The sequence below is a fragment of the Macaca fascicularis genome, chromosome 2 (genome assembly GCF_037993035.2).
Source record: "Macaca fascicularis isolate 582-1 chromosome 2, T2T-MFA8v1.1".
NCBI lineage: Eukaryota > Metazoa > Chordata > Mammalia > Primates > Cercopithecidae > Macaca > Macaca fascicularis.
Genome location: NC_088376.1, coordinates 4,076,984 through 4,097,453, shown reverse-complemented (window position 1 = coordinate 4,097,453; position 20,470 = coordinate 4,076,984). Strand labels below are relative to the sequence as shown.

Sequence of the window (20,470 nt, the reverse complement as noted above, 5' to 3'; positions counted from 1 at the left end):
TCCAACCTGGGCAACAGAGCAAGACTCTATCTCAAAAAAAAAAAAAAGAAAAGAAAAGAAAATAGAAGTCTCTTAGTGTCTGGCTCATGCCTGCAATCCCAGCACTTTGGGAGGCCAAGATAGGAGGATCACTTGAGGGCCAGGAATCTGAGACCAGCCAGGTCAACATAGCAAGACCCTGTTCCTACAAAAGTAAAAAACAGAAATCTCCCGTGAGAATTGCCTCAACCTCCTATGCCGCATCTGCACCTCATGTTGATGGAGGGAGCACGCTTTCTCATCGATGCTTAAAGTAAACATATTCCAGCCATCCCCATCATAAACACAAAACAAACTAAAGACTTTGTTGCTCCCAAGTTCCCCTCTGGTTGCTCATGTATCTTTTTGCTCCCTTTCCAAATGTCTTGAATGAGCTGTTCACACTCCTTGTCTTCATTCCTGACCTTTCAGTCATTTCCCAGCCACCTCCAGCTGGCTCCCTCCACTGGCTCCTCCACTCCCACTCTGCCAGAGCTGGATTTGTTAAGGTGGCCAGGGACCTCTGCTATGTGAGGAGCTCTGCTCACTCTGACTTCTCAGCAAAACACAAAGCACAGCCAGCCACTTCCTCCTTTCTGAAACACTCTCTTCTTGGCTTTGAGATGCTGAACTCTCCGATTCGTCTCAGACCACTTTTCAGTTTCTTCTGCCTATTTCTCTAGCTGACTATTAAATTTGGGGGATCGTAAGACCCAGAACCGGGCCTATTTCTCCTCTCGCTCTCCGCTTTATCCTTCAGCAGTGTCACTCATTTCCAGGTTTCAATCTGGGCTCACATCCCTTGCTTACCTGTTCCCAAGTATTTGTGATATTATTTGAGAGGGAGAAAGAGAAACAGAGGTTTTTGCTCAAGGTTCTTGGCTCGTAACTCCCATAACCCTTGTTGCAGTCTTTTGCTATAACATTGGGGCATTTTAGGCCTCACAAGCAGGCCTCAGAAAACAAAATCTCTTTTCTTTTCTTTTTTTTTCTTTTTTTTGAGACAGGGTCTCACTCTGTTCCCCAGGCTAGAGTGCAGTGGCATAATCATGGCTCACTGCCCCCTTGCCCTCCCCAGGCTCAGTGGTAGCCTCCTGAGTAGCTGGGACTACAGGTGTGTGCCACCATGCCTGGCTAACTTTTTTTGTCTTTTTTGTAGAGAGGCGTTTTGGCTGAGTTGCACAGGCTGGTCTTGAATCCCTGGTCTCAAGTGGTCCTATCGTCTCGGCCTCCCAAAGTGCTGGGATTGCAGGTGTGAGCCACCATGCCTGGCCTCTCTCTCTGACTTTCTCCTGCCTTCCTTTCCCTCCCCAAGGCAGAAATCTTTCCCCAGATTTCTGTCTCAGAGCCGGTCATAAAGAAATTCTCTGGCCTCTCTTGTCTGACTATAGGTCACAAGACCCCCATTTCAGAAGGGGTCCTGCCCATTACCTTGGGGGAAGGAGTGCTGTCCAGAGGCCGTGAGGAATCTGAACGGACAGGCCTTGCGGGGTTTCCCCACTCAGCTTATGAATATCCGGTCATACCCTTTTTACCCAGTCACATTTCTACACAGTTGTCAGTCATGCCCATCCAATGAAGCCTCCCTTAAGGGCCAAGAAAACAGGGTTCAGAGAGCTTCTGGAGAGCTGAACACATGGAGTCTCTTGGACGGTGGCCCTCAGAGACGGCATGGAATCTCCATGCCCCCCCCAACCTCACCCCGGCAATTTCCCTCAGAGACAGCATGGAATCTCCATGCCCCCCCCAACCTCACCCCAGGCAATTTTTTTTTTTTTTTTTGAGACAGAGTTTTACTCTCATTGCCTGGGCTGGAGTGCAATGGCGTGATCTCAGCTCACTGCAACCTCCACCTCCCGGGTTCAAGCAATTCTTCTGCCTCAGCCTCCCGAGTAGCTGGGATTACAGGCGTGTGCCACCACACCCAGCTAATTTTTGTATTTTTAGTAGAGATAGGGTTTCACCATGTTGGCCAGGCCGGTCTCGAACTCCCAACCTCAGGTATTCCACCTGCCTTGGCCTCTCAAAGTGCTGGGATTACAGGCATGAGCCACCGCGCCCGGCCTCATGCATCTTTTCATCTGTATCCTTTGTAATGTTCTAAACGATAAACAGGTAAATGTACATAAGGGTTTCCCTGAGTTCTGTGAGCCACTCTAGCGTATTAATCAAACCCAAAGAGAGGGTTGTGGGAACCCCAACTCGAAGCCAGTTGCTCAGAAATTCCAGAGGCCTGGACTTGTGACTACTGTCTGAAGTGGGGGCAGTATTGGAGACTAACCCCCAATCTGAAATCTGATGAGATCTCCAAAAAGACAGTGTCAGAATTGAACTGGAGGACACCCAGCTGTTATTAGCTGCAGAATTGGTTGCCTGAACCCCCCCCCCCAACATATTTGGTCATGGCAGTCTTCTGTGTTGCTTGTTGTGGTGTGAGAGCAAAGGAAACCACGATTTGTGTTTTTTTCCACTCAGAGCCAGGTTCTCTGGGTTTGGGATAGGAAGTGCCTGGCCTCTTCCAGCCAGATGGGGAGTCTGCTGTCATTTGCATTTTTAAAAATCTCTTCTGGTTTATGTGTATGTGCTGATTTCACTGAATTTTAGCTAAAATGTATCGAATACTCACTCTGTGCCACGTGTTCTTCCAACAATTCTACGGAAATAAAATCACTTAGGACAGGTGCAGTGGCTCACACCTGTAATCCCAGCACTTTGGGAGGCCGAGGCAGGTGGATCACCTGAGGTCAGGAGTTCAAGACCAGCCTGGCCAACATGGTGAAACCCCGTCTCTACTAAAGATACAAAAAATTAGCCAGGTGTGGTGGCGGGCACCTGTGATCCCAGCTACTCGGGAGGCTGAGGCAGGAGAATCGCTTGAACCCCGGAGGCGGAGGTTGCAGTGAGCCGAGACCGTGCCACTGCACTCCAGCCTGGGCGAATAAAATCACTTAACTCTCATGGAAACCCAAGGAGCCAGACACTTTAAAAATACACTTTACTTTTTAGAGCAGTTTTAGGTTCACAGTAAAATTGAGTTGAGAGTACAGAGTTCCCATGTTCCACCTGCCCCCGCATAGGCACGACCTTAGCTGCTGTCAACATCCCCCATCACAATGGTACGTTTGCTCAATGAGCCTCCACTGACACATCATTATCACCCAAAGTTCATAGTTTACATTAACATTCACTCTTGGCGTTGTACCTTTTTTTTTTTTTTTTTTTTTTTGAGACAGAGTCTCGCTCTGTTGCCCAGGCTAGAGTGCAATGGTGCAATCTCGGCTCACTGCAACCTCCATCTCCCGGGTTCAAGCAATTCTCCTGCCTCAGCCTCCCAAGTAGTTGGGACTACAGGCGCCCGCCACCATGCCCAGCTAATTTGTGTATTTTTAGTAGAGATGGGGTTTCACCATATTGGCCAGGCTGGTCTCGAACTCCTGACCTTGTGATCCACCCGCCTTGGCCTCCCAAAGTGCTGGGATTACAGGCATGAGCCACCACGCCCGGCCTGGTGTTGTACATTCTATGAATTTTGACAAACGTATAATGACACACATCCGCCCTTATAGTATCATACAGAATAGTTTCACTGCCCGAAAAATCCACTGTGCTCCACCTCTTCATCCCTTCTTCCCCACTAAGCACTGGCAACCACTCATCTTTTTACTGTCTCCAAGGTTTTGCCTTCTGCCGAATATCAAGTGGTTGAATCGTACAGTACGTAGCCTTTTCAGACTGGCTTCTCTCACTTAGTAATTGCATTTAAGATTTCTTTATGTCCTTTCATGGCTTGAGAGCTCATTTTATTTTAGTGCAATAATATTCCATTGTCTGGACAGACCACAGTTTATTTAGCCATTCATCCACTGAAGGACATCTTGGTTGCTTTGAAGTTTTGTCATTTACGAATAAAACGTCCATGTGTAGATTTTTGTATGCACATATGTTTTTAACTCTTTTGGGTAAATACCAAGAAGCACAATTGCTGGATCCTATGATATTTGGACTGAATGCTGTGTCCCCCCAAAACTCATATGTTGAAGCCATAACCTCAGTATGGCTGTTTTTGGAGATGGGCGTCTAAGGAAGTAGAAGAAAACTGTTTCTCTGCCTGCAGTACTTCTGACACCAAATGTGTGGGTTCTTTCCACTCCAAGAGCCAATTCTCCAGGCTCCAACTGAATGTCAGAGGACTCCATTCAGTTCTCACGCTAACTACCCAGTCAGGATCACACCCACAGGTGAAAGGGCCAGTCCCGCAAGAACACCCGCACTTCAGATGCTAGCCGCACATAATGGGTTGGCAGGTGATAGAGTCTGGATATTTGTCCCCTCCAAGTCTCATGTTGCAATTTGATCCCCAACATTGAAAAGGGGGCCTAGTGGGAGGCGTTTGGGTGATTGGGAAGGATCCCTCATGAACGGCTTGGCGCCATCCTTGAGGTCATGCGTGAGCTCTTGCCCTAGTTCCTGCAAGACCTGATTGTTAAAGAGTCTGGCGTGTCTGCCCCCCAACCCCCTCATCCCACCCCGGCTTGCTCTCTCTCTTACCGTCTGATCTGCACACACAGGCTCCCCATCATCTTCCACCATGAGTGGAAACGCCATGAGGCCCTCCCCAGAAGCTGAGCAGTTGCTAGCACCATCCTTCTTGTACAGCCTGCAGAACCAAGGGCCAAAGAAGTTTCTTTTCTTTATAAATCACCAGCCTCAGGTATTCCTTGATAGCAACACAAACGGACAAAGACACCAGCGTCCCATACGTCTGCGTAGCATGGCTATGAAGTTGCACGTTCCCACACGCTACCCCACAGGTTGGAGAGTTTGCTAGAATGGCTTATAGAACTCAGGGAAACATTTGCTTCACATGTGCCAGTTAATTATAAAGGACGTTAAAAAGGATACAAACAGACTGGGAGTGGTGGTTTATGCCTATAATCCCAGCACTTTTGGAGGCTAAGGTGGGAGGATTGTTTGAGCCCAGGAGTTCAAGACCAGCCTGGGCAACATAGTGAGACCCTGTCTCACTCTATGTAAGAAAAGGATACTGACAGTCTGTTTGGGTTGCTCTGCATAAACTGGGTGGCTAATAAACAAAAAAAATTGATTTCTTACAGTCCTGGAGGCTGGGAAGTTCAAGATAAGGGTACCAGCAGAGTCAGTGTTTAGTGAGGACCCAATTCCTCATAGAGGCCCTCCTTTTACTGTGTCCTTACATGGTGACACAGGGACACAGGGACAAATGAGCTATCCAGGGTCTTTTTTTTTTTTTTGAAACAGAGTCTTGCTCTGTTGCCCAGGCTGGAGTGCAGTGGGCTGTGATCTCAGCTCACTACAACCTCCACCTCCTGGGTTCAAATGATTCTCCTGCTTCAGCCTCCGGAGTATCTGGGATTACAGGCGCATGCCACCACACCCAGCTAATTTTTGTATTTTTAGTGGAGATGGGGTTTCGCCATGTTGGCCATGCTGGTCTTGAACTCCTGACCTCAAGTGATCCACCCACCTCGGCCTCTCAAAGTGCTGGGATTACAGGTGTGAGCCACTGTGCCTAGCCAGGCTCTCTTTTACAAAGACACTAATCCCTTTCATGAGGGCCCCACCTTCATGACCTAATCACCTCCCAAAGACCCTACCTCCTAGTACCATCATTTGGGTGTTAGAATTTCAACATATGAATTTTGGAGAAATGCAGTCAGGCCACAGATTCAGAGGAACAGCCCAGTGAAGAGGTAATTAGAGCAAGGTACTGAGGGTCCTGAGTGCTGGAGCTTCTGTCCCCATGGGGCTGGAGTAGGCCACCCTCCCAGCACATGGACTCATTCAACTACTCTGAAGCTCTCTGAACCCTGTAGTTTAGAGATTTTTTTGTGGAGACTTCATCACCTATGCATGATTAATTATGAACTCAGTCTCCAGTCCCTCCCCACTCCTCAGAGGATGGGGGATGGGACTGAAAGTTTCAAGCTTCCAATCATGGCCTGGTCTTTCTGGTGATGAGCCCGCATCCTGAGGCTGTCCCAGAGACCACCAGGGTTCACCTCATTAGAACAAAAGATGCTCTTACCACCCAGGAAGTCACAAGGGATTTAGGAGCTCTGTGTCAGGAACCAAGGGCAGAGACTACATAACGTATTTCTTATTATATCACAGTAATGAATCAAGGTTAAATGAGGTTATGATAGTGGGACCCTGATCTGGTAGGATTAGTGTTCTTATGACACACCGGAGAGTGCTTTCTTTCTCTCTCTCTCTCCCTCCCACTCCCTCTCCCTCTTTCTCTCTCCCTCCCCATACCCAGGCCCCAGGAGAGGCCATGTGAGGGCACAGCTGGAAGGTGGCCATCTGAAGCCAGGAGGACAGCCTGCAGAAACCATACTGCCCAGATTCTTGATCCTAAACTTCTAGCCTTTAGAACTGTGAAAAAAATAATTTCTTGAATTTTCTGTCAAATAAACAAAAAAATACAAAAACAAACAAAACAAATTAATGAATTTTTGTTGTTTAAGCCAGAAACAATATTTTGTTATGGGGGCATGAGCTGACTAATACATATGGTAAGAGTACATTTAGTTTTGTAAGAAACTTGCCATGGCTGGTGCGGTGGCTCACGCCTGTAATCCCAGCACTTTATAAGGCCGAGGCGGGCCAATCACTTGAGGTCAGGAGTTCGAGACCAGCCTGGCCAACATGGTGAAACCCTGTCTCTACTAAAAATACAAAAAAGTAGCCAGGTATAGTGGTGGGTGTCTGTAATCCCAGCTACTCAGGAGGCTGAAACAGGAGAACTGCTTAAACCCAGGAGGTGGAGGTTGCAGTGAGCCGAGATCACACCATTGCACTCCAGTCTGGATGACAAGAGCAAAACTCCATCTCAAAAAAAAGAAAAAAAGAAACTGCCAAACCATCTTCCAAAGTGGCTGTTCCATTTTGCATTCCCACTAGCAATGAATGAGAGTTCCTGTGTTCCACATTCTTGCCAGCATTTGGTGTTGCCAGTGTTTTGAATTTTGGCCTTTCTAATAGATGTGTAGTAGTATGACATTGTTATTTTTATTTATAATTCCTAATGCATATCATGTTGAACATCTTTTTGTATGCTTATTTGCCATCTGTATATCATCTTTGGTGAGGTGTCTGTTTATGAGTTTTTGCCCATTTTTAAATTGGGTGGTTTCTTTTCTCATTGTTGAGTTTTAGGAGTTCTTTATTTATAGTGGATAGCAGTCCTTTATTGGATGTGACTCTTGCAAATATTTTCTGTTGCTTGTCTTTTTATTCTCTTGACCTTCTCTTTCACAGAGTAGAAGCTTTAAATTTCAGTGAAGTCCAGCTTATCAAATTTTTTTTTTCCCAGGACCATGCCTTGAGTATATCTAAAAAATCATTGCCATGCCCGGGGTCACCTAGATTTTCTCCTAAGTTATCTTCCAGGAGTGTTATAGTTTAGTGTTTTACATTTAGGTCTGTGATCCATTTTAAGTTAATTTTGTGAAGGGCGTGAGGTCTGTGTCTAGGTTCGTTTTGGGGGGACATGTAAATTTCCAGTTGTTGTAGCACTATTTGTTGAAGACTATTTTTTTCTCCATTGTATTGCCTTAGCCACGGGGTGTGTGTGTGTGTGTGTGTGTGTGTGTGTGTGTGTGTGTTTTAATATAGACAGGGTCTTGCTATGTTGCCCAAGCTGGTCTCAAACTCCTGGGCTCAAGCTATCCTCTGGCCTTGGCCTCCCAAAGTGCTAGGATCACAGGCATGAGCCACCATGCCTGGCCCTTAGCCACTGTTTTAAAGCACATTTTACAGAAGGGAAAAGTTAAGGAACTTTCTCCAGGAACACTCAGCAAGTACCTGGTAGATGAAATCCAATCTAAATTCTCTGATTAACTTAGGCTCTTATCTACATCTCTGTTACCTCTCTGTTTTTTGCCTTTATATATATATATATATGTAATTTTTTTTTAAGACAGAGTCTCACTCCCAGGCCAGAGTGCAGTGGTACAATCTCAGCTCACTGTAACCTCCGCCTCCCAGGTTCAAGCGATTCTCATACCTCAGCCCCCTGAGCAGCTGGGATTACAGGCACCTGCCACCGTGCCCAGCTAATTTTTGTAGTTTCCGTAAAGACGGGGTTTCACCATGTTGATCAGGCTGGTCTTGAACTCCTGACCTCAAGTGATCCGGCCTGCCTCGGCCTCTCAAAATGCTGGGATTACAGGCATGAGCCACCGAGCCCGGCCATGGTTAAATCTTTATCAGCATACTTGGTTATTTCTTCGAATAAATTTCTAGCAAGAGAATGAATTGCTGGGAGCACCTTTCTGAAGCTGTGCTCAGGTGGCTGCCTTGGTCAAGTGTCAGGTCACCCACCTTCTCGGAACCACAGCTGGAAAGCATTTGATCTAAGTCCTAGGTTGCATGCCAGTTCGTTGTTTTTGAATTTTCGTCTCTTTTAGAGTCCTCGTACAGGACATGTAGAGAAGCTACAGTGGGAGCTGCTAGTCTGGTATCATTTTGAAACAGCAAAGTCTTGTTTAATTTGATTCTCTGAAGGTCCCCGAGCCCCTGCCATGTGACTGTCATGGTGTTATTTTGCACTCAGAGAACTCAGTCTCCTGTGTGCATGGGCACTGGCGAGCGAGGAGGGAAGCAGGAGCTTACACAGCTCTCTTGAGTGCCGTGTAGACTGTGCCAAGCCATATTATAAAGGGTTCTGACAGCCCAGAGAACAGCATAAATTAGGGTTTGAGAAGGTGGATTTGAGAGCTAAGGGACCAGGGAAAGACTTGGAGAAAGGCCTAGAGATGTGGGAAGACTCTGGGGGTAAAGACCTTGTGGTCACAGTGAAAAGAATGTCTGTGTGTGTGTGTGTGTGTGTGTGTGTGTGCGCTGCTGTGTTTACGTGCAGGGGATGTTTAAGAGGATATGGTTTACTACTGTGGAAAGAGTAAATGGCGTGAAGCTTTGAATGAGAGGCCAACAAGGCTAGTCCCTGTACCATAAGCAACAGGAAACTAGAGAAGGACTTTTAAAAATAATACATAGTCGAAGCAGGGCAGTCCAGCCAGCAACAAAAACAGACTGTCTGTTAGGCTGTAGCTTGGTGCCAGTGTTGCTCTCTTCCCCACCCCTCCTTTCCACTGGTGATTAGGAGAGCAGAGCTGGGGAAGATGAGCTTACTCTCAGAGGCCTGAAGAATGTGCAGGCCAGGCACAGTTGCTCACGCCTGTAATCCTAGCATTTTGGGAGGCTGAGACAGGAGGATTGCCTGAGCCCAGGAGTTCTAGGCCAGCCTGGGCAACATAGCAAGACACCATAAGAATGTTCAACATGTCTTTTTTTTTTTTTTTTTTTTTTATACAGAGTCTTATTCTGTCACCCAGGCTGGAATGCAGTGGTGTGATCTCACCTCACTGCAACCTCCGCCTCCCAGGTTCAAGCGATTCTCCTGCCTCAGCCTCCCGAGTAGCTGGGATTACAGGCACCCACCACCACACCCGGCTAATTTTTGTATTTTTAGTAGTGACAGGGTTTCACTATGTTGGCCAGGCTGGTCTCGAACTCCTGACCTCAGGTGATCCACTGGCCTCGGCCTCCCAAAGTGCTGGGATTACAGGCGTGAGCCACTGTGTCCGGCCAAGTCTTCACTTTTGATTCAGGCAGTATCTAAACCCACATTGAATGGTGTTTCCAAATCTATTCAACCTGTCTCGCGGTCTAGTTCTAATCATTTCAGAGTTTGGTGCTTTAAAAGGCAAGGGTAGGCCGGACGCGGTGGCTCAAGCCTGTAATCCCAGCACTTTGGGAGGCCGAGACGGGTGGATCACGAGGTCAGGAGATCGAGACCATCCTGGCTAACACGGGGAGACCACGTCTCTACTGAAAAATACAAAAAACTAGCCGGGCGAGGTGGTGGGCGCCTGTAGTCTCAGCTACTCGGGAGGCTGAGGCAGAAGAATGGCGTGAACCCAGGAGGCGGAGCTTGCAGTGAGCTGAGATCTGGCCACTGCACTCCAGCCTGGACGGCAGAGCGAGACTCCATCTCAAAAAAAAAACAAAACAAAAAACGCAAGGGTAGTGAAGACAGGGAGGTTGAAGGCCCAACGTACAGTTACTGAAATGCACAGGGTCCTGGCTTTTGTGCCCAGAGAAGTTACAATCGAATCAGCGAATCTGTTGCTAGGGAGATGAAGCAGGCCTGATGATGGACAGAGGAGAATTGGGGCTGGGGCAGTTTAGGAAGTTTTCCTGGGGTATAAAAATTGCTGTTTCTGGCCGGGCGCAGTGGCTCATGCCTATAATCCCAGCACTTTGGGAGGCCAAGGAGAGCGGATCACGAGGTCAAGAGATCGAGACCAGCATGGCCAACATGGTGAAACCCCATCTCTACTAAAAATACAAAAATTAGCTGGGTGTGGTGGCACATGCCTGCAGTCCCAGCTATTCGGGAGACTGAGGCAGGAGAATTGCTTGAACCTGGGAGGCGGAGGTTGCAGTGAGCTGAGATGGCACCACTGAACTCCAGCCCGGGCGACAGAGCGAGAGATTCTGTCTCAAAAAAAAAAAAAAAAAAAAAAATTGCTAGTTCCTTTTGTGGCTGCTCCTAATATAGCAGTCTGCTGCTCTCTCCTCTAATCTCACCGTGGCCACCACCGCCTCCCAAGAAGACTGTCGCTGCATCCAAATGGTTGGCATAAACTGCCGTCGCAATCCAGCACTAACAGAAAGACACACCCTGCAACACTACACATTTTGCCAAACATTGTAGTTTGTGGTCCTTTTCAAAAGGACAAGTTTTAATAAGCCAAAGCTTGCATTCAATTCTCTTAAACCTGGAACTTTGTGTGCTCCTTGTTGGAGAGTTAGTCTTAAAGGCTGAGAAGCACTAGAAAACCATCAAAATAAGGCTCATCTTTCTTGGCCTTCACAGAAAGGAAGGAGAAGTTCCTCAGGGAGCCCAGGACTTGGCACTGCAGTTATACTCTGAAAGGAAGGTTAGCTTGGCTGGAGCAGAGTTGGGAAATCCAGTCTGAAGGCTCCCTGCAGAATATGGGGGCTGCTGGGGAAGGCCTGGGGGTCAGTTTCCTCCAGACTGAGTAAGTTGCTGAAAGCGAATAAAGCTCTCATTTCCCCCATTTTTTTTTAACAACACCAAGAAACTGAAAGAAACCCTAAGACAATCAATAAACATTTCCATTTAATTCACCAGCAGTTTTCTACCAAGCTTAGTACAAGATGCTATTACAGTTGTTTTCAAGAATGATACACTTAGCAACAATTGGTAGGTAAGCTATGCTAATTATTTCAAACTAAACACCATACTTTTCTCTTTTTTTCTTTTTTTAATGTATTCTTATTTTTATTTATTTATTTATTTATTTTGAGATGGAACCTCGCTTTGTCACCAGGGCAGAGTGCAGTGGCGTGATCTCGGCTCACTGCAATCTCCGCCTCCCAGATTCAAGTGATTCTCCTGCCTCAGCCTCCAGAGTACCTGGGATTACAGGCACCCACCACCACACTCAGCTAATTTTTTGTGGTTTTAGTAGAGACGGGGTTTCACCATGTTGACCAGGATGGTCTCAATCTCCTGACCTCCTGATCCGCCCGCCTCTGCCTCCCAAAGTGTTGGGATTACAGGCGTGAGCCACTGTGCCCGGCCCCATTTTTTTCTTTTATTTATTTTCTTTTTTTGTTTAAAACCATATTTTTCTGATTTTCCTCTGTTTAGCAACTTATTCTGAAAAGAGTCACAGAGTCAAATAATGTTTGCTGGTTCCTTCTCATTTTCCAGGCTTCTGTATGGTGGAGGGGCCTAGACATCAGTCCCGGAGCCTCTGCTCATCTCTACCATTCCCTCTGTTATCTGGTCCAGTGCAGTGGCCTTCTGTATCCTTTTACTCCTAAATGCCTCTTCAGATTCAGATTTCCAAGGACCATCAACACGGCCGTGTGGATGTTCCATAAGCATCCCCAGCTGGACACAATGGCTCACGCCTGGAATCCCAGCGCTTTTGGAGGCTGGGGTGGGAGGATCACTTGAGGCTAGCACTTCCAGACCAGCCTGGCCAACATGGTGAAACCCCGTCTCTAAAAATACAAAAATTAGGTGGGCGTGGTGGCAGGTGCCTGTAATCCCAGCTACTCGGGAGGCTGAGGCAGGAGAATCGCTTGAACCCAGGAGGCGGAGGTTGCAGTGAGCTGAGATCACACCACTGTGCTCCAGCCTGGGCAAGAGAGCGAGACTCCATCTCAAGAAAATAAGAATAAAAAATCATCGTCTCCGACCTCACACTTCACACACACACACCCCAGTGCCTCTCCCCCCACAGTCTTCGTTACCTCCATAAACGGAAACTCCTTCCAGCTGCTTAGGCTTTAAACTGAAACTCCTTCCAGCTGCTTAGGCTTCACACTTTGAAGCCATCCTCTATTCCTCTTGGTCCTTCACTTCATAGGTGTCATCAGCAAACCCCACTTGCCCTACCATCAAAATATATTCAGAATCCCTCTCATCTCCTTTCTCTTTACCACCCTAGAGCAAGACATCATTATCTCACCTCTGGAGTATTCTAGCGGCCTCCTAGCTGGCCTCCATACAGTCAGATGGATTCTCTCAGCCACTGAAAACCTCCACAGGTTCTTTTTCCCTGGCCCTGGCCCCCTCCCTCTGAGCTGCTCTCCCACCCACTGTCCCTTGCCCACTCTGCTGCGGCCACTCTGGCCCTTTCCTGATCCTTGAACAAGGTGAACACTCTTCAGCCTCCAGCGAGCTCACTCTTCCCACAGATATTTGTGTAGCTTTATCCCTTCGCTTTCTTCATGCCTCTGTGGAAATGCCACCTCAAACTACCTAAAATGGCTTTCCCTCCTCCATTGCACTCTTCCCCCTTATTTCACCATATTTTTCTCCATTGCATTTAGCACAGCTCAGCATATTACCTACTCACTAGTTGGTTTATTGCCTGCCATCCCTCTGCTGGAACATAAAGTCAGGGAGGGCAAGACCTTCATTTTGCCTGCTGCTAAATCCCCAGTGCTTGGTATCTAGTAGACGCTCAATGAATATGTGTTAAATGGGGGATTAAAAAGCCCTTAGGGGCCCAGGCGCGGTGGCTCACACCTGTAATCCCAGCACTTTGGGAGGCCGAGGCGGGCAGATCACCTGAGGTCAGGAGTTCAAGACCAGCCTGACCAATATGATGAAACCCCATCTCTACTAAAAACAAAAATTAGGTAGGCACAGACGTGTGCCTGTGGTCCCAGTTACTCGAGAGGCTGAGGCAGGAGAATCTCTTGAAGCTGGGAGGCAGAGGTTGCAGTGAGCCAAGATCGTACCACTTCACTCCAGCCTGGGCCACAGAGCAAGACTCTGTCTCAAAAACAAACGAACAAACAAATCCCTTAGGGTTCATTCAGTACAAACGTGTCACTTTATAGACAAAGATGCCGAGACCAGAGAGGACAACTGTCCAGATGGGGCCACTTGGAAGATTAACAATGGTGCTGGAACAAGTGCCCGAGTGCCTTGACACCCAGCCAGCTCTGCTAAAGTAGACACCCAGCGTGCACGTTTAGGTGTATCATACAACACTTAGTTTTCTCTCCATAATATACTCTGATGCTTATAGTCCGTCTATTTCATTTTTTTAAAAATGCTGACCACACTCAATTAAATTAATTTCATGTCCTATTAATGGGTTGTGACCCAAAGTTTGGAAACAGAACACTAAGGCCGGGTGCAGTGGCTCATGCCAGTAATCCCAGCACTCTGGGAAGCTGAGGCGGGCGGATCACTGGAGGTCAGGAGTTTGACACCAGCCTGACCAACATGGTGAAACCCCGTCTCTACTGAAAATGCGAAAAAAAAAAAAAATTAGACGGGCATATTGGAGGGTGCCTATAATACCAGCTACTTGGGAGACGGAAGCAGGAGAATCTCTTGAACCTGGGAGGCGGAGGTTGCGGTGAGCAGAGATTGCGTCATTGTCACCCAGCCTGGGTGACAAGAGCAAAACTCCATCTCAAAAAAAAGAAAAGAGCACACTATATAACAGAGTGAAAAAAATCTTGGCCAGGTGCTGTGGCTCACACCTGTAATCACAGAACCTGGGGAGGCCAAGGTGGACGGATCACCTGAGGTCAGGAGTTCGAGACCAGCCTGACCAATATGGTGAAACTCCGTCTCTACAAAAATACAAAAATTAGCTGGGCATGATGGTGGGCGCCTGTAGTCCCAGCTACTGGGGAGGCTGAAGCGGGAGAATTGCTTGAACCCGGGAGGTGGAGGTTGCAGTGAGCAGAGATCGCACCATTGCACTCCAGCCTGGGCGACACAGCCAGACTCCATCTCAAAAAGAAAAAAAAAAAAAATCTATATATTGTTTAAGTACTAAAATGCATAGCTAATGCACGAAAACATTTGAAAAGTGCTAGAGTAAAATGATCTATCAACAGTAATAACTATAGTGAAGTCAAGGATGAAGAGAAATGAAAAAATACCCAAGGCCTGGTTTCTTGGCCTCGTCTCTCATGTGTGTTAATCTTGAAGCATCCTCCTCTCCTGGCTCCGTTCTTTCTCTGTCGACAGTCCTGCATTTCATGCCATGCCACATCATATTCGTTTTCTTGGTTTTGTGCCTTGTTTTCTGCACCATCTCATGCTTCTAAATTGCTGCTTTGTACTTGCAGTCAGAACAGTGCATTCCAAAAGGAGGCAGGAGGCATGGCGAGGGTTTCCACATAGCTGACTTTGTTTTGACAGTGGTGGTATCTGATGGAGTGGGAGCTGATTGCAGCCCAACACCCGGTCTCTTTGTCCACACCAACTATTCATAGCTGGCGGAGGCGGGGAGGTACACATGGGTGTGGGGGTGAGAGACCTAGAGGCTGGTCAAATACACGACCGGGAATGCATGGTTACGCAGGGCATGGAGGTCAGGGTCATGTTAAAAATCAAGTATTTAAAATATTGGCTGAGGCACAATAACTCTGTGGTCTAAATTTATCCCACTCTTCAACTCTCTGGGGACTGACAGAGCAGCTAGTGTTACCACTCGGGAAAAAGTCAGAGCAGGGTCTAAATTTGTATCTGAAAGAAATCTCAGAGGCAAGATTCAGAGAATTCCACCAGGCTCCTTCAGATGTCCTGAAAGATGCTCTAGGTAACAAGATATTGTTGGAGGACAAAACAGTTATATAAATCTAAGATAGGGTCACCTTCTTTGTTATCACTGCTGTTATCATCAACCTAGCTGGGAATTTCACTGCCAGTATACACTGGGTCCAGGCCGTTCAGACTCCCCCTGTCATGGGAGAAACCAGACTCCTGAGCTGGTTATTCTCCATGTGCCTCCCCTGTCCACTGCCTCTCCTGCCCTCTGTGTTTTCTGTAACTGCATCACCAGGGCGCCTGTTCCCCTGGCTTCCTGTTGGGTTTGGCCAATGGGAGGCGCTGGCAAGAGACTGGAGGTTGACACATTTATTCCCTGCTCCATCCCACCCCCGTCCGCGCTGGCTCAACCCTGCTTTCCTGCCGTTACATTCTTCTATGGCTCTGGCTTCTGTGGGAAGGTCGGTCTCCCCTGAGTCTGCTCACACCATTTCCTCCTTTGCCCCTTCAGGCCTGGTCCCCAGCCCTGGGTACCTCACCATTCTTTGTTGGTTCCTTACCTCCGGCTACACATTTGTGAACAGTCCCTACTTCAAGCTTTTTTTCCCCTTCCCCAAACACTTTGGGGTGTGCATCTGTTGCCTGCTGGTGCCCTGACTGATGTAACTCGATCTCACATCTGTGGATGTTCAGGCCTTGCTCACACATGGATCTCACAGAGGCAGGAACACTGTGCTGTCTTGAAATCTGAGCCCTGGCACAGGCCATTGGGTCTCTCCCTCTGCCCATTCAGATCATGCACTTTTTATTATTATTACTATTATACTTTAAGTTCTAGAGTACATGTGCACAACGTGCAGGTTTCTTACATATGTATACATGTGCCATGTTGGTGTGCTGTACCCGTTAACTCATCATTTACATTAGTTATATCTCCTAATGCCATCCCTCCCTCCTCCCCCCTCCCCACAACAGGCCCGGGTGTGTGATGTTCCCCTTCCTGTGTCCAAGTGATCTCATTGTTCAATTCCCACCTATGAGTGAGAACATGCGGTTTTTGGTTTTCTGTCCTTGCGCTAGTTTGCTGAGAATGATGGTTTCCAGCTGCATCCATGTCCCTACAAAGGACACGAACTCATCCTTTTTTATGGCTGCATAGTATTCCATGGTGTGTATGTGCCACATTTTCTTAATCCAGTCTGTCACTGATGGACATTTGGGTTGATTCCAAGTCTTTGCTATTGTGAATAGTGCTGCAATAAACATACGTGTGATCATGCACTTTTTGAATGGCTGCCAGCAGCTGACGAGCTGAAGAAGTCTCTGATTTTGTTGATGCAATTTTAGGTAGGATCAGGTAGGGCCGAAGCTCACAGCAGGAACCCCAGAAGGTCTTCCAGGCCTCGCTCCTTTCCAAGAGCTCAGGAGATGCAGAAATGAGGTGGTTCGAGCTTGTCCGTAAGGGGACATAGACTCTCGCGCCTGGAAAAACATTAAAGGTCATGCAGGCCAGCCCATTCCCTTTGTAGCCGGGGAAGCCAAGGCCCAGGAAGAAGAGACTCCCGTGGGGTCGGAGGGTAAGTTGTGGGAGAGAGGGTAAGAATCCAGAGCCCCGAGCATTCACCCTCAAATCTTCGTGCTGGAAGGAGTATGAAAGGGCACACTGACCCCCATAAACAACAAGGCGCCTGCAGTACAGGGTTTTGCCATCTACAAGGGGGGACTACCAGAGCCTCAGTTGTCCCTGGTGTCCTCCAAACCCGAAGCCTAGCCAGGGACTCTCCAGACAGAACAGCATGGTGTGATTTGGAGTGAGAAGGCACCCAAGGGAACTCCCTTCTGCTCACAGAGACTAACACCTCCCGACTCCTACAGTGACCAGCTCCCTGCTGATGGGCCAGTGTCTGAATGGCCACACAAGGCCTGGGCTGCAGGGCCTCTACTGTGCTCCCAAGCCATGGCCGTGTGATGAATTTTTACCGACAGAAGCAAACAGAAGTTACAGCTCACTTCCGGTTCGTGATGGTGAAGGAAAAGTTTTGCTTGCTCTTCTGTCCATCCGGCCGGAAGCAAAGGATTCCAAGATGGTGAAGACACACATGGGCACAGCCAGGATGCCCAGTTTGGAAGACAGCTTCATTGGAGTGCCGCCCCCGCCAGCTCCCCCCACATCCTACCTGGAAATGAAAGAGAAATAAATAAGTTTTTGTTGTGTCCAAAACCGAGATTGGGAGTGGGGAGGGCGGGCTGCGGCTGCTGCCAACAGCCCTGGTTAACACAGATGTTGTGTCACTGTCCAGGTGACCCCACTTCCCACCCATCACTCAGGTCTTCTTTTCAGAGACGTCTCGCAGCCCCCTCTTTCTCACCCCTCCTCCCATCCTGCCCTGTCATAGGTGTCTGATGCCACCGCGCCTCTCCTCTGGCCTCTGCTCTCTTCCCTCACCATCTCTCCTCACTGTGTGCCACCGGAACTGCTCAGACGGCCCCTTCTCCCCCGAAAGTGCCTTCCCCACTCTGCCAGAACCGTTTCTCTAAAGGGCCCTCTGACCCTCTTCAGTCACTCAAACAACACACCTAGACCTTCCCCTGGAATCTTCTGGATCCCACAGTCACTGCTGGATCCCTTGAAGCAAAGCTGCTAGTGAATAACAATATTCTCTTTGGGTTTGCAAATGCCCGAGGAAATCTCTGTTGTCACCTTTATTGTTTAAGAGGGACAGTAATTGAAGAGGACTATTTACATGTTTTTGATAACAACAACAATAATAGCAATGACAGGAATGATAACCCAGCCTTTTTTTTTTTTTTTTTCCATTGTAGAAACTTCCAGTCATTCACCCTATCAATCCCTGAAAAGAGTTCTTCCTCCCTTACTCTTCCCTTCTGGGACATGACCTGGGTCTCTACATCTAATCTCTGAGATCCTGGGGCAGTACACCACATGGATTTTTTTTTTTTTTTTAATTGCATCAGGCCATAGAGGATTTTTTTTTTTCTTTTTGGCTGAGAAGACAATGAAATTTATGTTCTTTCCCACCCTCCTGGGCATTTCCAGCAAATCTCAGTTCATGGTGAGACACAGGAGGGAAATCATGCAGCTGAGACCTACGGTACCCCAGTTAGATTTTCGGTGACACTAACCTAGGATTTTATCCATGTTCCTCTTGACTTGCTCCTGACTTTTTTTGTTTGTTTGTTTTTGAGACAGAGTCTCACTCTGTTGCTCAGGCTGGAGTGCAGTGGCATGATCTCGGCTCACTGCAACCTCCACCCCCAGGTTCAGGTGATTCTCCTGCCTCGGCCTCCCAAGTAGCTGGGGTTACAGGAGTACACCACCACCACGCCCAGCTAATTTTTGTATTTTTAGTAGAGACGGGGTTTCACCATGTTGGCCAGGCTGGTCTTGAACTCCTGACCTCATGATCCACCCATGTCAGCCTCTCAAAGTGCTAGGATTACAGGGGTGAGCCACCGCGCCCAGCCGCATATAGATTTTTACAGTTCGAAATTGTCCTATTTAATTAATGGTGTAATCAAATACACAATCATTGTGTATTCATTTAATTACATGTCTACTGTCTTTCTTTCCCACCAGAATATGAACTCCACGACAGCAGGAAATGTATCTACTTTATTCACTTCTGTCTCCCCAGGACCTGCACAGAACTCAACCATCATTAGTTGAGTGAATAAATGAATAAATGAATAAGAAAAGTAGATATGGGCCGGGTGCAGTGGCTTGCGCCTATAATCCCAGCACTTTGGGAGGCCGAGGTAGGCGGATCACCAGGTCAGGAGACGGAGACCATCCTGGCTAACACGGTGAAACCCCATCTCTACTAAAAATACAAAAATTTAGCCGGGCATGGTGGCAGGTGCCTGTAATCCCAGCTGCTCAGGAGGCTGAGGCAGGAGAATAGTTTGAACCTGGGAGGCGGAGCTTGCAGTGAGCTGAGATTGTGCCACTGCACTCCAGCCTGGGTGACAGAGTGAGACTCTGTCTCAAAAAAAAAAAAAAAAAAAAAAAAAAGTGAGATATGGATGGGCTTTTTTAAAAAAATAGGGCCCTATGGTGTGATTTTTTTTTTTTTTTTCTTTTTGAGACAGAGTCTCGCTCTGTCACCCAGGCTGGAGTGCAGTGGCGCAAACTTGGCTCACTGCAACCTCCGCCTCCCAGGTTCAAGTGGTTCTCCTGCCTCAGCCTCCCGAGTAGCTGGGACTACAGGCGCCTGCCACCACACGTGGCTTTTATTTTATTTTATTTTATTTTATTTTATTTTATTTTATTTTTAGCAGAGATGGGGTTTCACCATGTTGGCCAGGATGGTCTCGATCTCTTGACCTCATGATCCACCGACCTCAGCTTCCCAAAGTGCTGGGATTACAGGTGTGAGCCACCGCGCCCAGCCTATGGTGTGATTTTTTACCCTCTCTATCTGCAAGAAAAGCTGTGAGTCCCCAAGCACACAGAGTATTGCCAGATAGAAGAAGGACTCTGCAGGAGAATGGCTAGGGGTTCACTTTAGCCACAGAGCAGTTTCTGACTTACAACTCACCTGACTTTACTTTGCCGCCACTGTCGCCTGAAGGGTGTATATTACCCTAGTGGCGGGATGGACGATGCATCCAGCCATCATTCAGGTCACCAAACTAACTCCCCTTCCTGGATTCTAGGCTTACCATTAGCCTTCTGATTGTGATTTTGGCTTCCCGTGCTGATTTCCATAACAAAAGAGAGCAGGCTGGTCAGGGTGACTCAAACTCCTGCTTCCCCAGCATTGATACATTTCATTACAAACTCCTCCTGGGCATTCCGCTTTGTCCCCTCCAGTCTCCTCTGAGTGGGTCAGCTTTGGAAGTCCCATTGACTGTGGGGTGCTGAACCTACAAGGCCAGGCTCTGAACAGTGGCTACGTCTGTCACAAGTTGCTGCCTCGTGAAGGTTCTCAGCAGCGGTCCAGCTGTCCCTTCCCAGGCACCAGCCAGCATTGCTGCAAGATTTGTTCCGCATTTTCCCACAGACGCAGCAGTGCCACTTAGAGGAGTTCATATGAAGGAGATAATTGGATCCATATGTAAAGACGTACGTCAAAAAGGTATTCACTGTGGCATTGTCACCTCCCCTCAATACCCCAGTACCTCAGCTGGAGGTATTGGTGGTGGTACTTTGGTATCCCAGGGTATCCCCAGAGTTTGGGTGCCAGAGCCCCTCAGTCTCCAAGTTACACAGCCCAGGAGGACTTCATTGATGGTGTTGTCTCTCACTATACGTGAAGAGGAAGCGTTGATGATGGAGGAGCAGTTGGCTGCTTGGTAACCTGCCAAAGCCCAGAAGTGGGTAAA

The 20,470-nt window shown here is 47.9% G+C and overlaps 1 protein-coding gene across 3 annotated transcripts in view; it reads left to right on the top strand.

The window, feature by feature from the left end:
- The window catches only part of LOC102136152 (uncharacterized), a 92,855-nt gene that overhangs the window by 47,736 nt on the left and 24,649 nt on the right, over positions 1-20,470 (top strand). The window contains exon 4 of one of the 3 annotated variants that reach the window (XM_065539702.2): positions 17,000-17,345. The exons of the other annotated variants lie outside the window; for them this stretch is intronic. Within the exon in view, the coding sequence (XP_065395774.1) occupies positions 17,000-17,322 (323 nt within the window). The 3' untranslated portion in view covers positions 17,323-17,345. Of the gene's footprint in view, positions 1-16,999; positions 17,346-20,470 lie in introns of those variants that run through there. 3 annotated transcript variants of the gene reach the window in all.